The 21107-nt window shown below is 43.2% G+C and overlaps 4 protein-coding genes across 9 annotated transcripts; all 4 read right to left on the bottom strand.

Annotated features, from left to right (window-relative positions):
* Positions 1-180: 180 nt before the first annotated feature.
* LOC116214828 (ER lumen protein-retaining receptor erd-2.2-like) lies at positions 181-3760 on the bottom strand. 5 transcript variants are annotated; one of them, XR_004158345.1, is made up of 8 exons: positions 3388-3760; positions 2456-2655; positions 2192-2332; positions 1994-2074; positions 1747-1874; positions 1064-1646; positions 444-850; positions 181-379 (listed from the first exon to the last, which is right to left on the bottom strand). XR_004158345.1 is itself a non-coding variant. In XM_031550306.1 (6 exons), the coding sequence occupies exons 1-6, from the start codon at positions 3752-3754 to the stop codon at positions 1607-1609; spliced, it is 957 nt and encodes a 318-aa protein (XP_031406166.1). In that variant the 5' UTR covers positions 3755-3760; the 3' UTR covers positions 292-1606. The 5 variants fall into 5 exon arrangements, 1 of the variants encoding a protein (XP_031406166.1); XR_004158344.1 differs by having other exon boundaries at positions 292-547; positions 652-850; XR_004158343.1 differs by having other exon boundaries at positions 292-850.
* A 1629-nt stretch (positions 3761-5389) lies between these two features.
* LOC116215667 (xanthotoxin 5-hydroxylase CYP82C4-like) lies at positions 5390-7607 on the bottom strand. Of its 2 annotated transcripts, XM_031551469.1 has the most exons (3): positions 6971-7607; positions 6494-6868; positions 5390-6167 (listed from the first exon to the last, which is right to left on the bottom strand). In XM_031551469.1, the coding sequence occupies exons 1-3, from the start codon at positions 7520-7522 to the stop codon at positions 5520-5522; spliced, it is 1575 nt and encodes a 524-aa protein (XP_031407329.1). In that variant the 5' UTR covers positions 7523-7607; the 3' UTR covers positions 5390-5519. The 2 variants fall into 2 exon arrangements, with proteins under 2 accessions (XP_031407329.1, XP_031407328.1); XM_031551468.1 differs by having other exon boundaries at positions 6494-7607.
* A 1081-nt stretch (positions 7608-8688) lies between these two features.
* Positions 8689-11292, bottom strand: LOC116215020 (cytochrome P450 CYP82D47-like). Its single transcript, XM_031550577.1, has 2 exons — positions 10258-11292; positions 8689-9590 (listed from the first exon to the last, which is right to left on the bottom strand). The coding sequence occupies exons 1-2, from the start codon at positions 11290-11292 to the stop codon at positions 8952-8954; spliced, it is 1674 nt and encodes a 557-aa protein (XP_031406437.1). The 3' UTR covers positions 8689-8951.
* A 7073-nt stretch (positions 11293-18365) lies between these two features.
* On the bottom strand, positions 18366-20573 carry LOC116213894 (xanthotoxin 5-hydroxylase CYP82C4-like). Its single transcript, XM_031549023.1, has 2 exons — positions 19542-20573; positions 18366-19150 (listed from the first exon to the last, which is right to left on the bottom strand). The coding sequence occupies exons 1-2, from the start codon at positions 20523-20525 to the stop codon at positions 18500-18502; spliced, it is 1635 nt and encodes a 544-aa protein (XP_031404883.1). The 5' UTR covers positions 20526-20573; the 3' UTR covers positions 18366-18499.
* Positions 20574-21107: the final 534 nt, after the last annotated feature.

Raw genomic sequence — 21107 nt, 5'->3', positions numbered from 1 at the left:
AAAGAAAATAAAGCTAAATAAAGGAGCATAGAAGTCCCATTGGTGAGTATCGGACCCAGAACCTCTTGATTCCGGGCGACGTCTTGTGCCACTGCACCAAGACTCCTTCCTGTTCTCGGTGATTTTTCATGTTAGGAAGCTGAATTTTGAGTAAAGTGCATTAAATTCAGGATCATGAAATTGAAGAAAGTCAACTATGTTCATTGAATGCTATTGAGATGGTTTAGTAAGATACGTATTTTGTGATGGAAAATTGGTTTGTTTGCAAGCATCGGATCCGATCATTACATACATGTTTGCCAGAGAGACTCCAAATCGTGATGTCAAGGCCTTATTTGAGATTAGCATAGGCCATGCCAACTTTGATTCACCTGAAAAGCTGAATCAAAGAATAAAATGTCTGTTCGGAACATCGTTGGCTCTAAGTTAAAAACTTTTCTTACATGATTCTTGATGCATTTCCTTGATGATGTTGCCTCAACTCGGGAAAAAAAAAAGTCGATTTCTTGCTTGTACCAGACTAGTGCGTCGCGCTGAGCTAGCCCACCTACAATACCATCTGCACCTTTTCCAATCTCTCCTCGCATTGTACAGATCAAAACAAACCGAAACAATCCTTCCAGGAGAAGTCGAAGAGGAACTGAGTGGTACCTTTGATGTTGACCTGGAACTTGAAGATGTAAAAGTCATCGTAGTAGATCATGTGGTTCCCCAGGTCGTCGTCCTTGGATCTGCAGTGAATGGTGAGATCGATATTACCCAGGCAGCGCATTGTCAACCTGCACAGTTGTTTTGAACCAGGGAGTTACGAAATCTCCTCTTCCTCCATTAGCCGTCCTGAAGAAGGCAACTGGTGAAAAGAACACAAGGAAAGTGTTGATTCGGTTGCTAAAAGAGGGCATGTATACGGCATTCTATAATGAATATTGTTTTCTTAGGCTTCTTATGGAGATCAACATTGGGTGAGCCAACCATGTTTCTTGTTCTTTTCCTAGAGTGACTACACGCTTGAGCTTTTAATTGCAATTTGTGCTTTGCAAAGATAGATAAATGGGATTGTTACCAGAAATCTCCATATGTCAAGAGATGCCGAAAAAGCTTGTTGCCAGGGTCAAGTCGGTGCTCGAGTAAAAAAGGCGTAGAACACTAAATGAACTGCTGGAAAAAATTGTGCAAGAAATGGTCACCAAACAAACCTAACACATTACGACATTATGGAATGAATCATAGATCATATGTTTTCATCAAAACAGTATCCAAATAAGCGGACCTTCCATCCAAGTTTTCTGAAGGACCGATAGGGTATCTCTTTTGGTTTTATAGGAGAAGTGCACGGGATTACTTTTCATACCCATTTCCATATGATGTCACATGATTTCACGGTAATTACTAGAGATGACGACTAACAATATCGCAAATGTTGCGCTTCTTGGTTATTCTACTAACTGGAGAAAAATGTTAGGTTTAAAGAAGTTTGTCAGGGAAAGTATATTTCTCGATAGTACATGCATGGGTGCTCTTTCCCTTACGATGTCAATAGAAAAATCATTTTGCTCCAAAGGCTCCAAAACTTTACGATTATGAGTCCTGAAACAACCAGCAGCCTTCAAACGGGCATCGACATTAGTTGTTCACCTTTGATGTAACTGCAATCGAGAAGGGGAAAAGGAAAGAAAATCAATGAGTAAGTTAAACTGGACAAATAATTAATTTGATGGGAAGAAAACCGGGTTAAGTGTGGTTTACCTCCTGATGTAGTAGTAACAGAAATCGATTAAGATGAATGACTGCACGATCTCTGCCAGGACGGCTCCTAGGGTCCAGAAGTAGCCGCTTCCAGTGAAGAAAAAGTATGCCCCACCCGTTTCATATGTCTGCACATGAGTATCATATAATACAAGCAACGATGTATAATTCGTTATTTGTCTTTGGTGTTATAATTATATATAATATTGGATTGCTCGTTGAAAACCAGTTTTAACAGTGACCTGACCTTAATGAGCCAATACGCCCATGCTAGAAATCTAGCAAGACCAAGAGCAAACACGTAATGACCTGTAAATGGTTCTATCATCTGGACACAAACTCGAGAAAACCATTGGTCAGAAATTATGATTCATATTATACCCCGATGTGTATATATATGTTAACGATTAATATGAGATAGGGTGGATCAGCTATGAGCAGTGACCTTCGCATTCTGCATGAGGCGGAGCTGAGGCAGCACGGAAACAGCTTCTATGTATGCTGAGAATGCAAAGAAGAACCGACCGATGGGGAAATAGTTGGTATGAGGGTGAACTAATGCAGAAAGGACTGCACAAGGGACCACCTGCCGTTCACAGTGAAGATAAAAACTCATGAAAATTGGTCGATATGATTACGGTATATATAAATTGGATTAGAATGGAGATGGCCAACTGCTGGAAAAGGTGAAAGAGATAAGAGTAATTACTATGTAATACATTGGAAGATTGTCCAATTCCTTGATGTAGGTTGACTTCAGCTTGAACCGAATCATGTATATCACCCACAGAGTTGATACCAGGGTAACAAGGTCCAGTATTGTGTGGATATTCTGCTCGATGTAGACACTCCATACGAATCTCGTAACCAAGAATATAGCAGTGAGCTCTTGACTCTTAAGTGACAAACCTAGAGATGTCAATTCGCATGAGGTTATTAATTAGGATAATTTGAGATAGAAGTTGCTGAAAGATGAGACTCGACAGTGAAGAAGGAATCAAATTTTGGCATGCATCAAATCATGTTGATGCAGACGGTCTAAAGAGTCAGGTCTTAGAACAGAAAATGACTCCAAGCAACAACAACATGGAATCCTCGATATCAAATCTTGAGTAGCCATACTATGGGAAAGACCCCGTTAATATCTTTTTTGTGATAAATCATGTGGAAAGATCACATGATTTACTGCAATTTCATCGCTAGGAAAAGCACGCAAGCATTTGGAATATACAATTTCATGCTCTATTAGCACTCGACGAACAATGACAAATTCAACTACGTGCATAAGCCAACAATACCACATCGTCACGAGCAATTACTCATCCACTTAGTCAGTAAATCTGGGAAGACCACATCGCCAGTAATATCTCTATCCAAAAATAAGATGTATCCGGAGTCGAGTCAAACCATGCTGACCTTGCAGAATCTTTTGCTGATCAAATATCATATGATGAAGTTTATATACGAGTACAACATCTAATCCCCTCTTCCATTCACTGGTTTAGCGAATTAGAGCCGATTCCACCCGTTACATTGCATACTAAATACTAAAAACACCCCGAAGACAAACCCGACATTCACAATAATCAAATTATCATGAAAAACTACAATGAAAGCAAAACTAAGATGGGCCAGTCATACCGGAGCAGGTCCTCTGGGTGGTGAGCTTGTAAATCAGGACGATGATCCCGATGGCGTGACAGAGCTCGGAGATGATGTACACTTTGTGTATATGGCTCCCCAGCGTCAGCCTCAGGATGATCAGGGTAACGGCCGCAAACGTCAATCCAAGAAAGACTTTCATCTTCATCGGCAGCCTCCTCAACCACCGGAGCAGCGAGCTCGCGGCCGACGGGGAGTCCCTCTTCCGACCCATCACGAAAATATCGAAAATTCTGCCCAGAACCTCAGTCTGCCTCTCCTTTGGGGTGATGCAGAGCAGAGCAGAGCAGAGAAAAGGGGAGGTTAGCTCTGTTTTTGGGGGAAGACACGGACACATAGAGAGCATGCAGCACAGCAGTAGATGTTATGTCATTTATTGTTTCTTTTTTCTTTTTTAATTTTATTTTTCTCCATGTGTCTGAGCCAATAGCGTGTTGCCACGTCAGAGGTATTCCGGATATCTGCCTAATTTTTTTGGGGGGGTATTTTTGACTTCTGGTGACTTGTTGGGAAGGTTGCCCTCTTTTGCGATTTTTCAAAGAAGGAATCTGTGTTTATTTGGGAAGAAAATCAATTACACAATAAGGTCGATTCGGGTCAAAATTAAGCTAATGGATTTAATTTCCACCGATAAACTGATGGATTTAATCTTGATTTATGAGGGTAGTGAACAAAGAAGTGTAATTCTGCCAATAGATTTCAACATCATTAATAGTTCTATTCTTCCTAGAGGTGATGCGAGGGACTATCCAATTTTGGGCAACATATTTGCCAAATAATAAATAGGGATTTCGTTGTCATAAAAGCTTGATTTTGCTATTGCGTATGACAAAGCACTGAAATAAAATTTTTAAAATAATTGTTGATTTTAGAATAAATTACAATATTTTTTTGGCCAGATATAAGTCAAAATATTTGAAAAACACTATCCTTTTATTTGAAAGACACAATCTTTTTTTTTTGTATTATTCTTTTTGAGTATAAAATAATAATAATAGTTTATAGACTTGTTAGAGAAAATCGAGCTGCCAAAATTAAATCAAATTACGATTTTGTCATTTTCCAGCAAACAATAATTTCTCTAAATCTCACTGAAAAAAAAATTATGATATCTCCTATCATACTTCTAAATGTACTCTTAACTCTAGTCTATATTCGACTAACTGATCTGAGTTATATATTTAGAGTTTGTTTTGGGAGTGCGATAAAAGATTTCATACACACTTTTTGACTGGTTTTTTATAGGAGTGACTGATAAGAAATTTCAAAAACATGCTTTGTATTGAATTTGGTAGTTACAAACATGATTTTCATAACAATTTAGTAAGTGAATTTTTTCCCACCTCATAGGTGATTATGAGATTTATTCTGCTAATTTTATATTTTAATTATTAATCAATCATCTATTTTAATTTCGATAATTCCAAATATGATTTTCTGTAACAATTTAATAAGTGATTTTATTTTCGCCACCTTATAGATGATTATAAGATTTATTCTGCTAATTTTATATATTTTAATTATTAATCAATCATCTATTTTAATTTGGACAATTCTAAATATTCTCTCGTATACATATTAAACCAATCTAAAATCAATAATTGTTTTTCGATAATTTTGTATCAGGGTTTTTTTGGGTAAATTATAAAATTGTGGGAGATATTACTCTCGTAATTCTATGAAATTGAACATCAAAGCCCAACAAATGTGCTTCCCAGGGCTCCTCAGTAGGCGTGACAATTTCTTGATTCTGGGTCTCCGGAGATATTACTCTCGTAATTCCAGGGAATTGAGCTTCAAAGGTTATTCCCCCTCCCAACAAATGTGCTTCCTGGGGCTTGAACTTGTGTTCTCATCCTTACGGGAGTTATAGCTACTTACTACTCAACTAACACTTTGTTGATTTGTATAAGATTTTTCCATCTCAGTAATCAAAACTTCTTAACAAGATTATAAATTGAATGAGAGACGGGTAGACACGTGTAGCAAATATATCGACTTAAATTAATAAGGCACTTGAAATAAAGTTACATGCCCAAATACATATCCATTTAACGGAACATAATAACAGGATATAACTATTTGTGCATAGTCTACAATATAATACGTTCCTAACTGCTTTCTGTTAATTCTTCAAAGAGCTCAGTAGGCAAGCGAGGCATGAGGAGAACTTCTACCGGGTTCACCTTGGACAAACTCGCTCCTCGACCTTCAGTCATGTCCACCGGGGAATCCCCTAGCGTCGCTATATCGAATCCTTGAAGCAGTCGAGCCAATGCTAGATGGGTCACCTGAATGGCGAGTGCAGCCCCTGGGCAGGCTCTCCTGCCAGAGCCGAAAGGGATGAACTCGAAATGCTGCCCTGAAACATCCATGTCGGCTGCATCACCATTTGCTAGAAACCGCTCTGGCAGGAAATCGTCAGGGTCGGACCAGACCCTGGGGTCTCTATGTAGCTTCCACACATTGACGAATAACCGACTGCCTTTAGGGACAAGGTACCCGTTCACAATGCAGTCCTCATCGCCTTCGTGGGGGATCAAGTGTGGTGCCGGTGGATATAGGCGTAGAGTTTCCTTGACGATGGCTTGAAGGTAAGGTAGGCTTTCAATGTCCGAGTCTCGGACCCATCTGTCCCTTCCGATCTTGAGGTCGAGCTCTTCATGGGCTTTGTCCAGCACGTGTTTGTGGTTCAGTAAGAGTGACAGGATCCACGTTAAGGTTAGAGATGTCGTGCCCGATCCTGCTACAATAAGTATCTTGTTTCCATAAAGAGAGAGAACAATATATTGGTTAGAATGATATGGAACATTCGCAATCTACCTCAACTAATCACGACCCTTACACGAACCGATCTCTTCTTGCTGCAGTATCATATATCAACCTGCAGTTATCTTGAGTTCTACATGCCATTGTTTTCCTTAACTTAAAGAGTGCATAACGAAACGTGCCAAATCAGATGCCACAAGATGAGATTTTTGCTGATGTTTTCGAGTCACAACCTTGCTCAGAAAAGCAAACAACAACGTATAATTCAATCTAAAAGGATTTGAACAACAAAGAAATTTTTGAAGAAAATATATACCACAACTGTTGCCTTGATGATGGTCTCTTTGCTAAAGCCCAACATGGAGTTATCCTCAATCACAGAGATCATCACATCAATGAAGTCCAAGTCCTTCTTTCTCTGGCTGTTTCTCTCACCATTGATGACTGATCTTCTCTGTTCATGTTCTTCAACCCAGCTCCCAACTATTGAGTCGAATTCTTTAGCTATCCTCTTCATAGACCTCACAGGCCCCACGAAATCCGTCCATCCGGTGTACGGGATCAGGTCGGAAATCGCAGGGAACCCGGACATGCGCACAAACTCTTTGATCACTCTCTTCGCGTGAGCGGCATCTCTTTCGACACTTAATCCCCCAGCTCGAGACCCGAAATACCTCTTCCTTGCTATCATCTGTGTAATAACGTTCAAGGTCATGTATTCGAGCCACTGACTGATGATCACGGGCTTCCTGTTGCTAGTAGGCCCATCATGATCATTAGGGGTTGTTATTACCGTGTCGTAGAGGCCCTTGATAAGGGTGTTGATCTCTGAGACCTGCAGATTCTTCAGGGCCTTGAGGCGGCTGTGGCTAAGGAGCTCGAGCATCATCAGCTTCCTCATCTGACGCCAATATGGTCCGTACTGGGCGAACGCTAAGGCTGCAAAGTTGTACCCCAGGTGGAGCCCCACCCTGGACCTGGGCCGGGACGCCAGGGTCCGGTCGTGGGTGGTGAAGCACTCACGGACATACTCGTTCGTACTGATAACAACAGCCTGGTGGACCCCGAGCCGAATCAGGAAGATCGGGCCGCAGTGATCAGACATGGATGCTAGGATCCGAGCCAACGGGACTGGCTTGCGCAATAGGTGCAGGTGGCCTATGATGGGCCATGCGTCCGGGATTTCAGGAGGTAGATTGAACCTAGCATTCTCAGTAGATTGAGATCTACATCGAGATCGCTTTGCAGTCCATAGCACGAGAAATAGAGCTATGAGGCTTGCAAGTGCTAGGAGCTGAGAAAGGAGAGGATCTTCCATAGAGTGGCTGAGCGTGGATTTCTCCATGTAATGGAATATAATTTTCTATGTAAATATATATACACAGAATCTTTCTAAGATCAATTTTGTGTATTTGTCATCTTATGGTCGGGCAAAAGATAAACAACCGAGGGATGAAGACAAAATTGAAATTATGCGGTCCATTTCTTGTCTGGTGCAGGCATAGACTTTTGGGACTTTGGAGACTCAGTTGGAATTTATTTTGAGAAATTATTTTTTAAAATATAATAAAATTATAAATCTAACAGAGGAGTACATATAATTCTATCATGAGATCCAACACAAAACATGTAAATTACTAGACAACGGCATATGTCATTATACTATATCCCATTTTCTGAAAAATCATCTTGCGTTAATATAAACTAATTGAAAACACCCATAATACTCCAGTAACTTACACCTGAAATCAAGAACGTGTTATGTTTGGTTTTCATCCATAAAACTTCTTACGAGTTATTATTTTCATTTTTCTATCCTATATTATTAGATTCGAGAAACTCCAGTATAATCGAATAAATATTTAAAAATAAAAAGTAATTGCAATTGGATTTATGTGTACACATCTCATAGGTCGCATAATTTAAAAGAATGTGATTAATCTTATGCGACGCGTATAAGTCACTCTTGTTACGGCACATACTTTTATTGTATCGATGATTAAGATAATATGAGTAAGGGCCTACATATATATATATACTACTTATATTGCCCACGCATTATACGATTACTATACAATAGATATTACTACTTAAAACAATTATTTTCCACCATATATAAAAGGAATATAGAATGTAGAAAAGAGCAATGAACTTGCAAAAAAGAATAAAAATCAATAATATCGTTTTTGTATTGACTATTCTGAACCTATTTAATAGATAGGATAAAACTTTATATATACATAGATAGCGCCTTGATTGGAGGAACGTTGTCAATTGATGCTTCCACTTGCCTAACAAGTGATGAGCAACACTGTTAGCCCCTACACCCATAAGAGCTCCTATCATGGAAAAATTTGAATGGGTTATGTGGAGAAGGGATCTGAGACTCTCGAAATAATCTTGAAGACGTTTATTCGATGAATATTATGGGATAGTCTGAAAATTCTGCATCAGCAATCAGATTATAAGCATGAAACAATGGATCATTTTAATATAGTACGCGTCTTAAAGGGGAAAGAACAAGGAAATTTTATGTTTATCGTAGAGATGATATAAGAGATTTTTTGCCAAGGGGATCACAGGAGATCCCGACATCAACTTTTGTTTTTCGTTTTTCTTTTTGGAGACCAGATTTATAATTTGGTTATGCTCTTAATGTATGATCATACACACCCAAATATACAAACATTTAAGGGTACATGCAAACTCAAGCTGATATAAACACGGGCTTATAGTGCAAACTTGCTTACGATGAGACGGGCCTGAGTGCTAATTCAAGTCAATTCTTCGAATAGCTTGGCCGGCAAACGAGGTGCGAGGAAAACTTCTACCGGCTTCTCCTTCAGCAAGGTTACTGCTTGACCTTCAGTCATGTCTACCGGAACATTCCCTGGTGTTGTCATATCGAACCCTTGAAGCAGTCGAGCCAGTGCCAGATGTGTCACCTGAAGGGCGAATGCAGCTCCAGGGCAGACTCTCCTGCCCGAGCCAAAAGGGATGAACTCAAAATGCTGCCCGTAAGCATCAATGCTAGCTGCGTGGCCAGCTGATAGGAACCGTTCCGGCAGGAAAGTCTCGGGGTCGGTCCAGACCCTGGGGTCTCTATGCAACTTCCACACATTGACGAATATCCGAGTGCCCTTGGGGATGAGATACCCGCTCACGGTGCAGTCCTCGTCGCCTTCATGGGGGAATGAGAGGGGGCCCGTCGGATACAGGCGCAAGGTTTCCTTGACGATGGCTTGAAGGTAAGGGAGGTTTGCAATGTCTGAATCTCGGACCCATCTGTCTCTGCCAACTTGGAGGTCAAGCTCTTCCTGAGCTTTGTCTAGTACATGTTTGTGGTTCAGCAGGAGTGACAGGATCCACGTTATGTTCAGCGATGTTGAGTCGGATCCTGCTACTATCATGTTCTTGTTATGTCATTAAGAACGAAAATAGTTAACTTTTGGATTATTTTTTTTTGATAACTGATGATTCTCATTAGCACTCAAAGTATAGATTGACCTATCCAAGTAAAACTCAAAAGAGTAAAAGAACAAAACAAGAGCTGTACATCAATCTACAAAAATATCAAGGAAAGGACAACTATGTAGCCTAAGCTGTAGGTCGGGAACAGCTAAACTTCTCCCCTTCATATCAGCTAATATCTGTGCAACAATATGATCGAGAGACTGCAAAATGTCTTGAAAATAGTTTAACTTTCAGATTAGAGTCAACATGGAACATTTTTGTGTATATAGTGTTCAAAAATATGATCAAAGCTCTAACCAGTAACCATTTAAGATGACTTGACTTAACATGATCCTCACACGGATCATTTCTGTTTTTTTTTTTTTTTTAAGAAGATCATTTATGTTCTTGCTGAGGTATCTATCATATATCGACCTGCAGTTCTCTCAACTTCTACATCCCGTCGTTTGGTTCAAAGACCACGACACGACATGCCAAATCAGATGCTGCAAGATGAGATAATGATATGATGTTGTAAAAGACAGCCTTGTGCGGAAAAAAACATACATCAAAATAAGATACAGTCGAACAGGATTCGAACAAGCAGAGGATTATCGAAGGACATACCACAGCTGTTGCCTTGATGATGGTCTCCCTGCTAAAGCCTAACATGGAATTATCCTCAATGACCGAAAGCATCACATCAATGAAGTCCAAGTCCTCTTTTCTTCTTCTATCACCACTGATGACTCTTCTCTGTTCATGCTCTTCAACCCAACTCCCAACTATTGCGTCCATTTCTCTGGCAATCCTCTTCATCGACCTCACTGTCCCCACCCAGTCTGTCCACCCGGTGTACGGGATGAGGTCAGAAATTGCAGGGAACCCGGAGAAGAGCAGGAACTCTTTGATCACCCTCCTCACATGAGATGCCTCTCCTTCGACACTTATTCCGCTGTCTTGAGACCCAAAATACCTCTTCCCCACTATCATCCTTGTGATAACATTCAGGGTCATGTGTTCGAGCCACTGACTGATGATCATGGGCTTCTTTTCGCTAATAGCAATAGGCTCGTCATGACCATCAGAAGTTGTTGCTACCACGTCGTGGAGTCCCTTGATCATGGTGTTGATCTCAGAGACCTGCACATGCCTTAAGGCCTCGAGCCGTCGTGAACTCAGGAGCTCGAGCATGGTCAGCTTCCTCATCTCGCGCCAGTACAGGCCATATCGGCTGAACCCGAAGGACGCATAGTTGTAACCCAGGTGGATACCAGCTTTGGACCTGGGCCGCGAAGCCAGGGTCCGGTCGTTGGTGGTGAAGCACTCGCGCACAGATTCATGTGTGTTGATGACCACGGCTGGATGGACTCCAAGCCGGATCAGGAAGACCGGCCCATAGCGATCAGACATTGAGGCCAGGGTCTGGGCCAGTGGGACCGGGTTGCGCAGGAGGTGCAGGTGGCCTATGATGGGCCATGCCCCCAGGACTACAGGAGGTAGATTGGACCTATCACCCTCACGAGTTTGAGATCGAGATCGAGACCGGGTCGCAGTCCATAGCATGAGAAGTAGAGCTACGAGGCTGGTAAGTGCAAGGAGCTGAGGGTGGAGTGGATCTTCCATAGAATACTGGCCGATTGTGGATTTACTGATGAACATAAGTTCTAATTTTATACTTAATTTTCACAAAAATCTTTGTGAGGACAATGATATTGAATTGTCGTCCGATGGTCCCACTAGAAAAATATCGACCGCATGAAGACAACGAAATTATGCAAGTACGTTTCTTGTGGGGTGCAAGGCATTGACTATGTCAACGTAATATTTTGTCCAAATACCTGCTCCACCGAATCAAGTTTTTCAATCAATGGAGGGGTAATCGAATTTCAGACGAGAACATGTGCAGCGTACACGTGAGTAACCTATTATAGACCCGTTATTCGTGTACGGATATCGAAACTACGACCTTCTATCACATGTTGATTCTACTAATGCCAAGAATAGGTATCAAACTCGAAAATAAATCCGAAATTGGGAGAAAAAGCACGATAACTCCACAACTTTATTGATAAATTCGAATTAACTGTTTCAATCCTAAGGCTTACAAAGCTTAAATAGGGATTAAGAATACCTAAATTGCATGAAAAGAAATAAACTTTTTTAAAATTGCAAAAACACTCAAATAACGATAAAATGCCCGTTGAGGCCCTAAACGATAGAATTTACCTTAAGTATCCAAAAATCACAGCAAAGCGGCCAGTTTTACTCCGGAGGCCGTTTCCTTTGAGATAGAGTCATTAGAACCTATTTTTCTCCGGTACTAATTTGCCGCTACCTCTACCGCATCAATTTCTATGCGAGTTTTTGACTGAATAAAAAAAAAAGTTAAAATAATGTGGATTGATTCAACATGTTCGACTCCTTAAATAATATTTTGAGTTTGAGTATTGTGAATGAAAAAAATTCATGCTAAAAGAGTTTTTCCTCCTAACAGGTCGATCCAGTTCGATTGGATTTGTCAAGAAATGTTCCGACCTGCAGATATACGCCAAAGAGAAACGTTTCACAAAGAGGCGAAGAAGAACAAGAATCTATCAGCTGCATCTTCTTCTTCCCGAAAAGCACGGAGTGAACCTGGAAATCCTCCCGATCGGACGAAATGGCAGCGAATTTCTGGACTTCCACTCACCAGTGAGTAGAAAACTCCCAGTTCTCGGAAAAATCCATTGGGTCAGAATGTCGGTCATGTTCACACAGCTATTCGGAGTTATGGAGGCATAGAACTCCGCTGGCAAGTTCAATACAACGGCGTCTAGGCTGAACAAGAAGTGATTTCTTGTCAATGATGTGGCTGTTCCTTAGATTCCATCGAGTTCATATCGCGAAAGGGAAGAAAACCTTCCGCAGGATATGGAAAAGATAAATTCTGTAAGCTTCACTGTTGTGAATGAAGGAGCAGGTGCCAGCATGGATGACGGTGGAGGTGCCAAGAGAAGGAGCTCTCGTCAGAAGATTCCTCCTCGAAGATTTGATGATTTCGTTTGAGGCCCGAGTTAGTTAGAAAAGTGTGTGCTGGCATATGTGGGCGAGGAATGAGTGGTTATAATAAGGAGGTGAACGAAGGATAGGGCAGGCAATCTGTTGAGTAATATTCCCCTTCTCTCATCCCCTGAAGTCTCCCCCTCTGTAATTCTCATCTTCTTCTGAAATCTCATCCCCCTTTTCTCCTGAATGTGTTACTGTGAGGATTGCAATTCTCCCTTAAGAGTTGCTGATTGAATACAAGCATTTCCATCGTTCCTTCCCTGATTTTTATTCCATTTGTTCCATTACTTCCTCTGTCAATTGTGGGATTCACTACATTGGTGCTTTCATTGCGTTCTCATCTCCTATGGCCGAGGGTACTCGCCTCAAGGTTCTCGATGATTCTCTAAAGGCTGTTCAGGAGGTTCAACTCCAACACCAGAAGGAGTTCGAAGGCTTGCATTCCACCGTGATGGGTCAACAAAAGCTATTTCAGGAGGTCTTACACCGCTTGTCTTCCCTGGGCACTCAACTGGACGATTTCATGGCGACTCCGGGTAAATTTCGTCCTGCTACTGCTGATTTTTCGGGCCAAGGATCGGGGACCAACAACACTCCGACCTTATGTCATCGGCCCGCTCCGGTTGACATTAGCCGTTTCAGCGGCACGAACCCCGAAGCTTGGACATTTCAGGTGGAGCGTTACTTCACCTTTTATAACATCAACCCCGAGCATCAGCTAGATCTCGCTTCCTTCTACTAAGAGGGTGCCGCTCTTGAGTGGTATCGCTGGATGTTTCGTAACAAACAGCTGGTTGATTGGCCACATCTTGCTGAAGCCCTCGTTACTCGGTTCCGTAAGAAGGATTTTGAAGCACCTGAAGGGCGGCTGGCTAAACTCCGCCAACACTCCACTGTCACTGAGTATCAGGCGAGCTTTGAAGCGATCTCCAATGAAACTATGGCCTTACCAGGTACGTTCTTGCTCTATTGTTTTATTTCGGGCTTACGATTGGATATCAAGACAGCAGTCTTGGCCCATAGGCCTACTACACTGGAGGATGCTATCACCTTGGCCCATCTACATGAGCACCGCCTTGCTCTTGAGAAGGGTTTTATTCGGCCTTCGTTAGGTCGCTCCCCTCCGTTGCTTCCGACGCCATCCACTCCCTCTAGCTCCGTGGGTTCAACGATCACCCCTCCTACAACGCTTCCGGGGAAACAACCAGTGAAACGACTGAGTTATGCGGAAGCCCAGCAACGGCGTGAGAAGAGTCTGTGTTTTTACTGTGATGAGAAGTACACCTTCAATCATAAATGTGCCTCTCGACCGAAGCTGTTTCTCTTTGAGGATGAAGGTGGGCAACACAGCGAACCTGTATCGCCGACGCCCAGTGATATTGCCTTGGCCGAGGAGTTACAGATCCAAGAGGTACAAGCCCTTTCGACTATTTCTTATCATGCACTGGCTGGGAGTATTTCGCCGACCACTCTCCGATTTACTGGCCACATCCATGGCACGCCAGTTCAGGTTTTGGTGGATGGGGGTAGCACGCACAATTTTGTGCAAGCTCGGGTGGCGAAATTTCTGGGGTTACCCATTGAACCTTCTCCTGCTTTTTCAGTGTTAGTTGGGAGCGGTGAACGATTGTTCTGTGAAGGGCTTATTCGAAGTGTTCCTCTGTCAATTCAAGGCTGTGAACTTCCACTCGATTTTTATGTCCTTCAATTACATGGGTCTGATATAGTTTTGGGCGTCTCTTGGCTAGCCACCTTGGGTCCGATTCTCACAGATTATGCAAATCGTCGCTTTGAATTCGATTTTCAAGGGCAGCGGATTTGTTGGATAGGAGACTCTTCCCCTGCAATTCAACCTGTCCAGCTACAGTGTCTGCGACGTATGCAGGATACTGATTCTATTGCTTCTTTTTTTCGTCTGGAATTATTAACTACGAGTGTGGAATCCACCCCAGAATACCCACCAGACCTCTCTTCGTTATTGACGGTCTTCTCGGATGTCTTTGCTAAACCACATGGCTTACCGCCCTCGAGAGCACAAGATCATTCCATCCACTTGCTGCCCAACTCTGGTCCTGTAAACGTGAAGCCCTATCGATACCCACACTGGCTGAGATGCTTCAAGAGGGCATCATTCGAAACAGCACCAGCCCCTTTTCTTCTCCAGTTTTGCTCGTTCGTAAGAAGGATGGTACATGGCGCTTTTGCGTCGACTACAGGGCTCTCAATGCTATTACAGTTAGGGATCGATTTCCCATTCCAACTATTGATGAGTTATTTGATGAGTTGCATGGTGCTTACTATTTCTCCAAGCTGGACTTATTGGCAGGATATCACCAGATACGCATTAAAGCTGAAGATGTGGAGAAAACGGCTTTTCGTACTTATGACGGACACTACGAGTTCTTGGTAATGCCCTTCGGCCTCTCCAATGCTCCTTCGACCTTCCAAGCCCTCATGAATGGAGTCTTTCGGTCTTATTTGCGCCGGTTTGTTCTGGTCTTCTTCGATGATATACTTGTCTATAGTCCCACTTGGGCGACCCATTTGGAACATTTACGTTTGGTTTTGCAGTTGCTGAGAGATAACCACCTTGTGGCCAAGAAATCCAAGTGTTTATTTGGTCAAACTCAAGTGGGTTATTTGGGGCATGTTATCTCCAAACAAGGCCTAGCGGTTGATCCGGACAAAGTTCTCACTATTCAGCAGTGGTCTCAACCACAAAATGTCAAGGGAGTCCGTAGTTTTCTGGGCTTAGCTGGGTACTACAGGAGATTTATTCGACATTATACCCATGTTTTTGGTCCTTTAACTGACCTGCTGCGCAAAGATGCTTTTTGTTGGAATACAGTGACGCAGGAAGCATTCGAATCCCTGAAGCAGAAGCTCAGTTCCACGCCGGTATTAGCCTTACCCGATTTCTCTAAGGACTTTCAGGTTGAAACTGATGCTTCTGGTATTGGTATTGGAGCTGTGTTGTCCCAAGACGGTCATCCCGTGGCTTATTTCAGTCAGAAGCTGTGTCCACGAATGCAACGAGCTTCTACTTATCACAGGGAAATGTATGCCATTACCCAAGCAGTAAATAAATGGCGACAATATCTTCTGGGGCGCAAATTCACCATTATCACAGACCAGCAATCTTTGAAGAATTTACAGGAGCAAGTGATACAAACTCCTGAACAGCAGAAATGGCTTAGCAAGCTGGTTGGTTATGAATGCACTATAGTGTACCGTCCTGGCAAGCAAAACTCAGCTGCAGATGCTTTATCCCGAGTACCTGCAGCTACTCTGCTGGCTCTATCTAGTCGAAAGTTTGCTTTAGCCGATGAGTTGCGCAAGCTTAACAAAGAGCACCCCGAGTTATTAGAGTTGCAGCAGCAATTGCAAACAAACCCCTGCTCCCTACCAGGATATGAATTTAAGGATGACTTGTTATTTTTTCGTGGAAGACTAGTGATTCCTTCGGGGTCACCTCTCCGTCTCACACTTCTAGAAGAATTTCATTCTTCACCAATTGGAGGGCACGCGGGAATAGCGCGAACCTTCCATCGATTATCTTCTAATTTTTCTTGGAAGCATATGCGAAAAGATGTTCAACAATTTGTTGCTGCTTGTCAAGTCTGTCAACAGATGAAAGATAATTTCCAGCGTCCAGCTGGTTTGCTTCAACCTCTTCCAATTCCAGAGATGGTATTTGAAGAAATCTCCATGGATTTCATTACAGGTTTGCCTAGTTCTAAAGGGAAAGCAACTATCTTGACGGTCGTCGACCGATTATCGAAGTACGGGCATTTCACTGCTTTACCAGCTAATGTCACAAGTAGGCAGGTTGCTGAGGTTTTTGTGGCTGATATCATTCGATTACATGGGGTACCTCGGGTGATTATAACTGATCGCGACCCAAAATTCATGCACTCGTTTTGGCAAGAGATTAATCGACTCCAGGGCACCACGTTGGCTTTCAGCACTGCCTACCACCCGCAAACGGACGGACAAACAGAGGCGCTCAACAAATGCGTGGAAATGTATCTACGATGTTTCCTTGCTGATTCTCCACATAGCTGGGTGTCAATGCTTCCGTGGGCAGAGTATTGGTACAACACTTCCTTCCAAACATCTGCTGGAACGACACCTTTTCAAGTTCTATATGGTCGAGAGCCCCCCACGATGGCACGGTATGTTAAAGGAAGTAGTTCTAATGACTTGGTGGAGCAACAGCTGCTGAATCGAGATGAGGTTCTCGCCTTACTGAGGCAAAATCTAGCTAAGGCTCAGCTCAGAATGAAGCAGCTAGCTGATCGTACGAGACGTGAGGTGCACTTCCAAGAAGGTGATTGGGTTTATGTAAAACTGAAACCTTATCGCCAAAGGTCGGTTCGCTTACAACGCTATCACAAGATTGGAAGACGCTACTTCGGACCCTTCCAGGTGCTAAAACGAGTAGGTGAAGTGGCTTATAAGTTGGCCTTACCAGAGGCAGCCCGAATCCATCCTGTGTTCCATGTGTCGATGCTCAAGAAATGCATCGGAAACTCGGATCAGCAGGTCACTCCGTTACAGTTGGTGGACTCAACCGGTTCATTCCAATTGCAGCCAGAGAAAATTCTGGCATCACGAATCATTAAAAGGGCTGGCAGTCTTGTAGATCAATGTTTGATCAAATGGGAAGGCCTAGATGATGAGGCTGCTACGTGGGAAGATAAGTCCTCCATACTACAGAACTTTCCTGATTGGAACCTTGAGGGCAAGGTTCAATTTTGGGATGGGGGTATTGTTGTGAATGAAGGAGCAGGTGCCAGCATGGATGACGGTGGAGGTGCCAAGAGAAGGAGCTCTCGTCAGAAGATTCCTCCTCGAAGATTTGATGATTTCGTTTGAGGCCCGAGTTAGTTAGAAAAGTGTGTGCTGGCATATGTGGGCGAGGAATGAGTGGTTATAATAAGGAGGTGAACGAAGGAAAGGGCAGGCAATCTGTTGAGTAATATTCCCCTTCTCTCATCCCCTGAAGTCTCCCCCTCTGTAATTCTCATCTTCTTCTGAAATCTCATCCCCCTTTTCTCCTGAATGTGTTACTGTGAGGATTGCAATTCTCCCTTAAGAGTTGCTGATTGAATACAAGCATTTCCATCGTTCCTTCCCTGATTATTGTTCCATTTGTTCCATTACTTCCTCTGTCAATTGTGGGATTCACTACATTCACAGTCAAGATTAAGCGAGTCGAGAGTAGGAAGAGAGAAAGTTCTTTCGATGTAGGAATTACCAGATTTGCCCGAAAAACACGAGCAGTTGGGCATTTCCTCAGCACATGAGAGACGGTCTCATCCGCGTCTTGGCGGATGGAGCATTCAGAGGGAATAGAAAGGCCTCTCCCGTTCAAGAGAGTTGCTGTGGGCAGCCTATTATGGCAGGCTAGTAGTGAAGATGCCACTGGAAGAGAGTTTCCATATCATCGTGGTACTCATTCTAATTTATTCGATGATTACTATGTGGTGGTCTGAAAATTCAGCATGAGCAATTAGATTATATGCGAAACAATGGATCATCGTACGTGTCTTAAAGGGGAAAAGAACGATGGAATTTCGTAGAGATGATATAAGGAATGTATTCGATTTATTTGCCTAGGTGATCACTGGAGATCTCGACATCATCAACTTTTGTTTTTCGTTCTTCTTTTTGGAGACCAGACATAGAAATAGAATTTCTTCTGCTCTTAATATAGGAACATAGAGAACCGGATATACAAACATTTAAGGGTTCATACAAACTCAAGCTGATATAAACGCTGGCTTGTAGTGCATTACTTGTTTACGACGAGACAGGCCTAATTGCTAATTCCAGTCAATTCTTCGAATAGCTTGGCTGGCAAGCGAGGCGTGAGGATAACTTCTACTGGGTTTGCCTTCGGCAAGGTTACTGCTAGACCTTCAGTCATGTCCACCGGAGCATTCCCAGGTGTCGCCATATCGAAACCTTGTAGCAGTCGAGCCAATGTTAGATGTGTCACCTGCAGGGCAAATGCAGCTCCAGGGCAGACTCTCCTACCCGAGCCGAAAGGGATGAACTCGAAATGCTGCCCAGAAGCATCAATGCCCTTTGCGTGGCCAGCAGATAGGAACCGTTCCGGTAGGAAAGTCTGGGGGTGGGACCAGACCCTGGGGTCTCTGTGCAACTTCCACACATTGACGAATATCCGAGTGCCCTTAGGGATTTGATACCCGTTTACAGTGCAGTCCTCCTCGCCTTCGTGGGGGACCGAGAGGGGGCCCGGCGGATACAGGCGCAGGGTTTCCTTAATGATGGCTTGAAGGTAAGGTAGGTTTTCGATGTCTGAGTCTCGGACCCATCTGTCTCTGCCAACTCGGAGGTCGAGCTCTTCCTGGGCTTTGTCTAGTACATGTTTGTGGTTCAGCAGGAGTGACACGATCCACGTTAAGTTCAGCGATGTTGTGTCGGATCCTGCTACTATTATGTTCTTGTTATCATCAAGAACGAAAATAATTCAACTTTCGGATCAGAGTCAACATGGGACATTGATATATGTAGACGGCATCATTCGAGAGAATCATCAAAGCTCTAGTCACTAACCATTTATGGTGGTATCGTCTGTTTCGAATTATAAACCAAACACGACCCTCACACAAATTACTTCTGTTCTTGCTGAGATATCACATATCGACCTGCAGTTATCTTGTCTTCTACGTCTCGTTGTTTTTATTTTCAAAAAGCATAACAAAACATGCCAAATCAGATGCTATACAGGAATTACGATGTTTTGAAAGACAGCCTTGTTCAGAAAAGCGAACATCAAAATAAGATATGGTCGAACAGGATTCGAAGAAGCAGAGGATTATCGCCAAACATACCACAATTGTTGCCTTGATGATGGTCTCCCTGCTGAAGCCTAACAAGGAATTATCCTCAATGACAGAAAGCATCACATCAATGAAGTCCAAGTCCTCCTTTCTTCGTCTATCACCATCGATGACTCTTCTCTGTTCATGTTCTTCAACCCAACTCCCAACTATTGCGTCCAATTCTCTGGCAATCCTCTTCATGGACCTCACTGTCCCCACGAAATCCGTCCACCCGGTGTACGGGATCAGGTCAGAAATCGCAGGGAACCCGGAGATGTGCATGAACTCTTTGATCACTCTCCTCACATGAGCCGCCTCTCCCTCGACAGTTAACCCCCTGTCTTGAGACCCGAAGTACCTCTTGCCCGCGATCATCTCTGTAATAACGTTCAAGGTCATGTGTTCGAGCCACTGGCTGATGATCACGGGCTTCTTTTCGCCAATAGCAATAGGCCGGTCACGACCATCAGAAGTTGTTATTACCGTGTCGTAGAGTCCCTTGATCAGGGTGTTGATCTCGGAGACCTGCACATGCCTCAAGGCCTCCAGGCGGCGAGGACCGAGGAGCTCGAGCATGGTCAGCTTCCTCATCTCGCGCCAGTATGGTCCATAGCGGGCGAACCCGAAGGCCGCATAGTTGTAACCCAGGTGGATACCAGCTTTGGACCTGGGCCGCGAAGCCAGGGCCCGGTCGTGGGTGGTGAAGCACTCCCGGACGGATTCGTGTGTGCTGATGACCACGGCAGGGTGGACTCCAAGCCGGATCAGGAAGACTGGCCCGTATCGATCAGACATGGAGGCCAGGGTCCGGGCCAGTGGGACCTGGTCGCGCAGCTGGTGCAGGTGGCCTATGATGGGCCACGCACCCGGGACTTCAGGAGGCAGATTGAACTCATCATTCGAGCGAGTTCGGGATCGAGATCTCCATAGCACGAGAAGTAGAGCCACAAGGCTGGCAAGTGCGAGGAGCCGAGGAAGGATTGGATCTTCCATAGTGTGTGGCCTTCGTGTGGATTTACTAGTAATTAGTGGACACAAGTTCTAATTTTATACTCATATTTTTTTACAAAATCTTTCTGAGGACAATAATGTTGTTGACTTGTCATCCGATGGTCACACAAGAAAATATCGACTGCATGAAGACAAAATGAACTTATGCAAGTCCGTTTCTTGTTGTGTGTAGATATTGACTATGTCAACGTAATTAATTTTGTCTGAAAACATGCTCCTTCGAACCTCTGAAATTTCCCACCGACTGCGAATAATGTTTCTCGAGTTACAAGTGAGACCAAGAGGTTCAGCAAAGGAAAGGGAAAAATTACTTAAAAAGTATATAACATTTTTGCTCACTTTTTTTAATTTTGGATGAGGACGTTGCATCGAAGGGACAATCGAATTTCAAGCGACAACATGTTGCTAGCATTTCTATGCGTGCTTTCAATTCAACTGAAGAAATAATAGGGAATAAAAACAGAGAAACCAATTTTTTTTTAAAAAAATCTTTCTTCATCAATTTTCTTTTTAATCAGCAAATTATTATTTATTATTTCCCTCGTTATTTATTTTTTTCGTTTC

The sequence above is a fragment of the Punica granatum genome, chromosome 7 (genome assembly GCF_007655135.1).
Source record: "Punica granatum isolate Tunisia-2019 chromosome 7, ASM765513v2, whole genome shotgun sequence".
NCBI classification, from domain to species: Eukaryota; Viridiplantae; Streptophyta; class Magnoliopsida; order Myrtales; family Lythraceae; genus Punica; species Punica granatum.
This window is presented reverse-complemented; position numbering and strand designations above follow the sequence as displayed.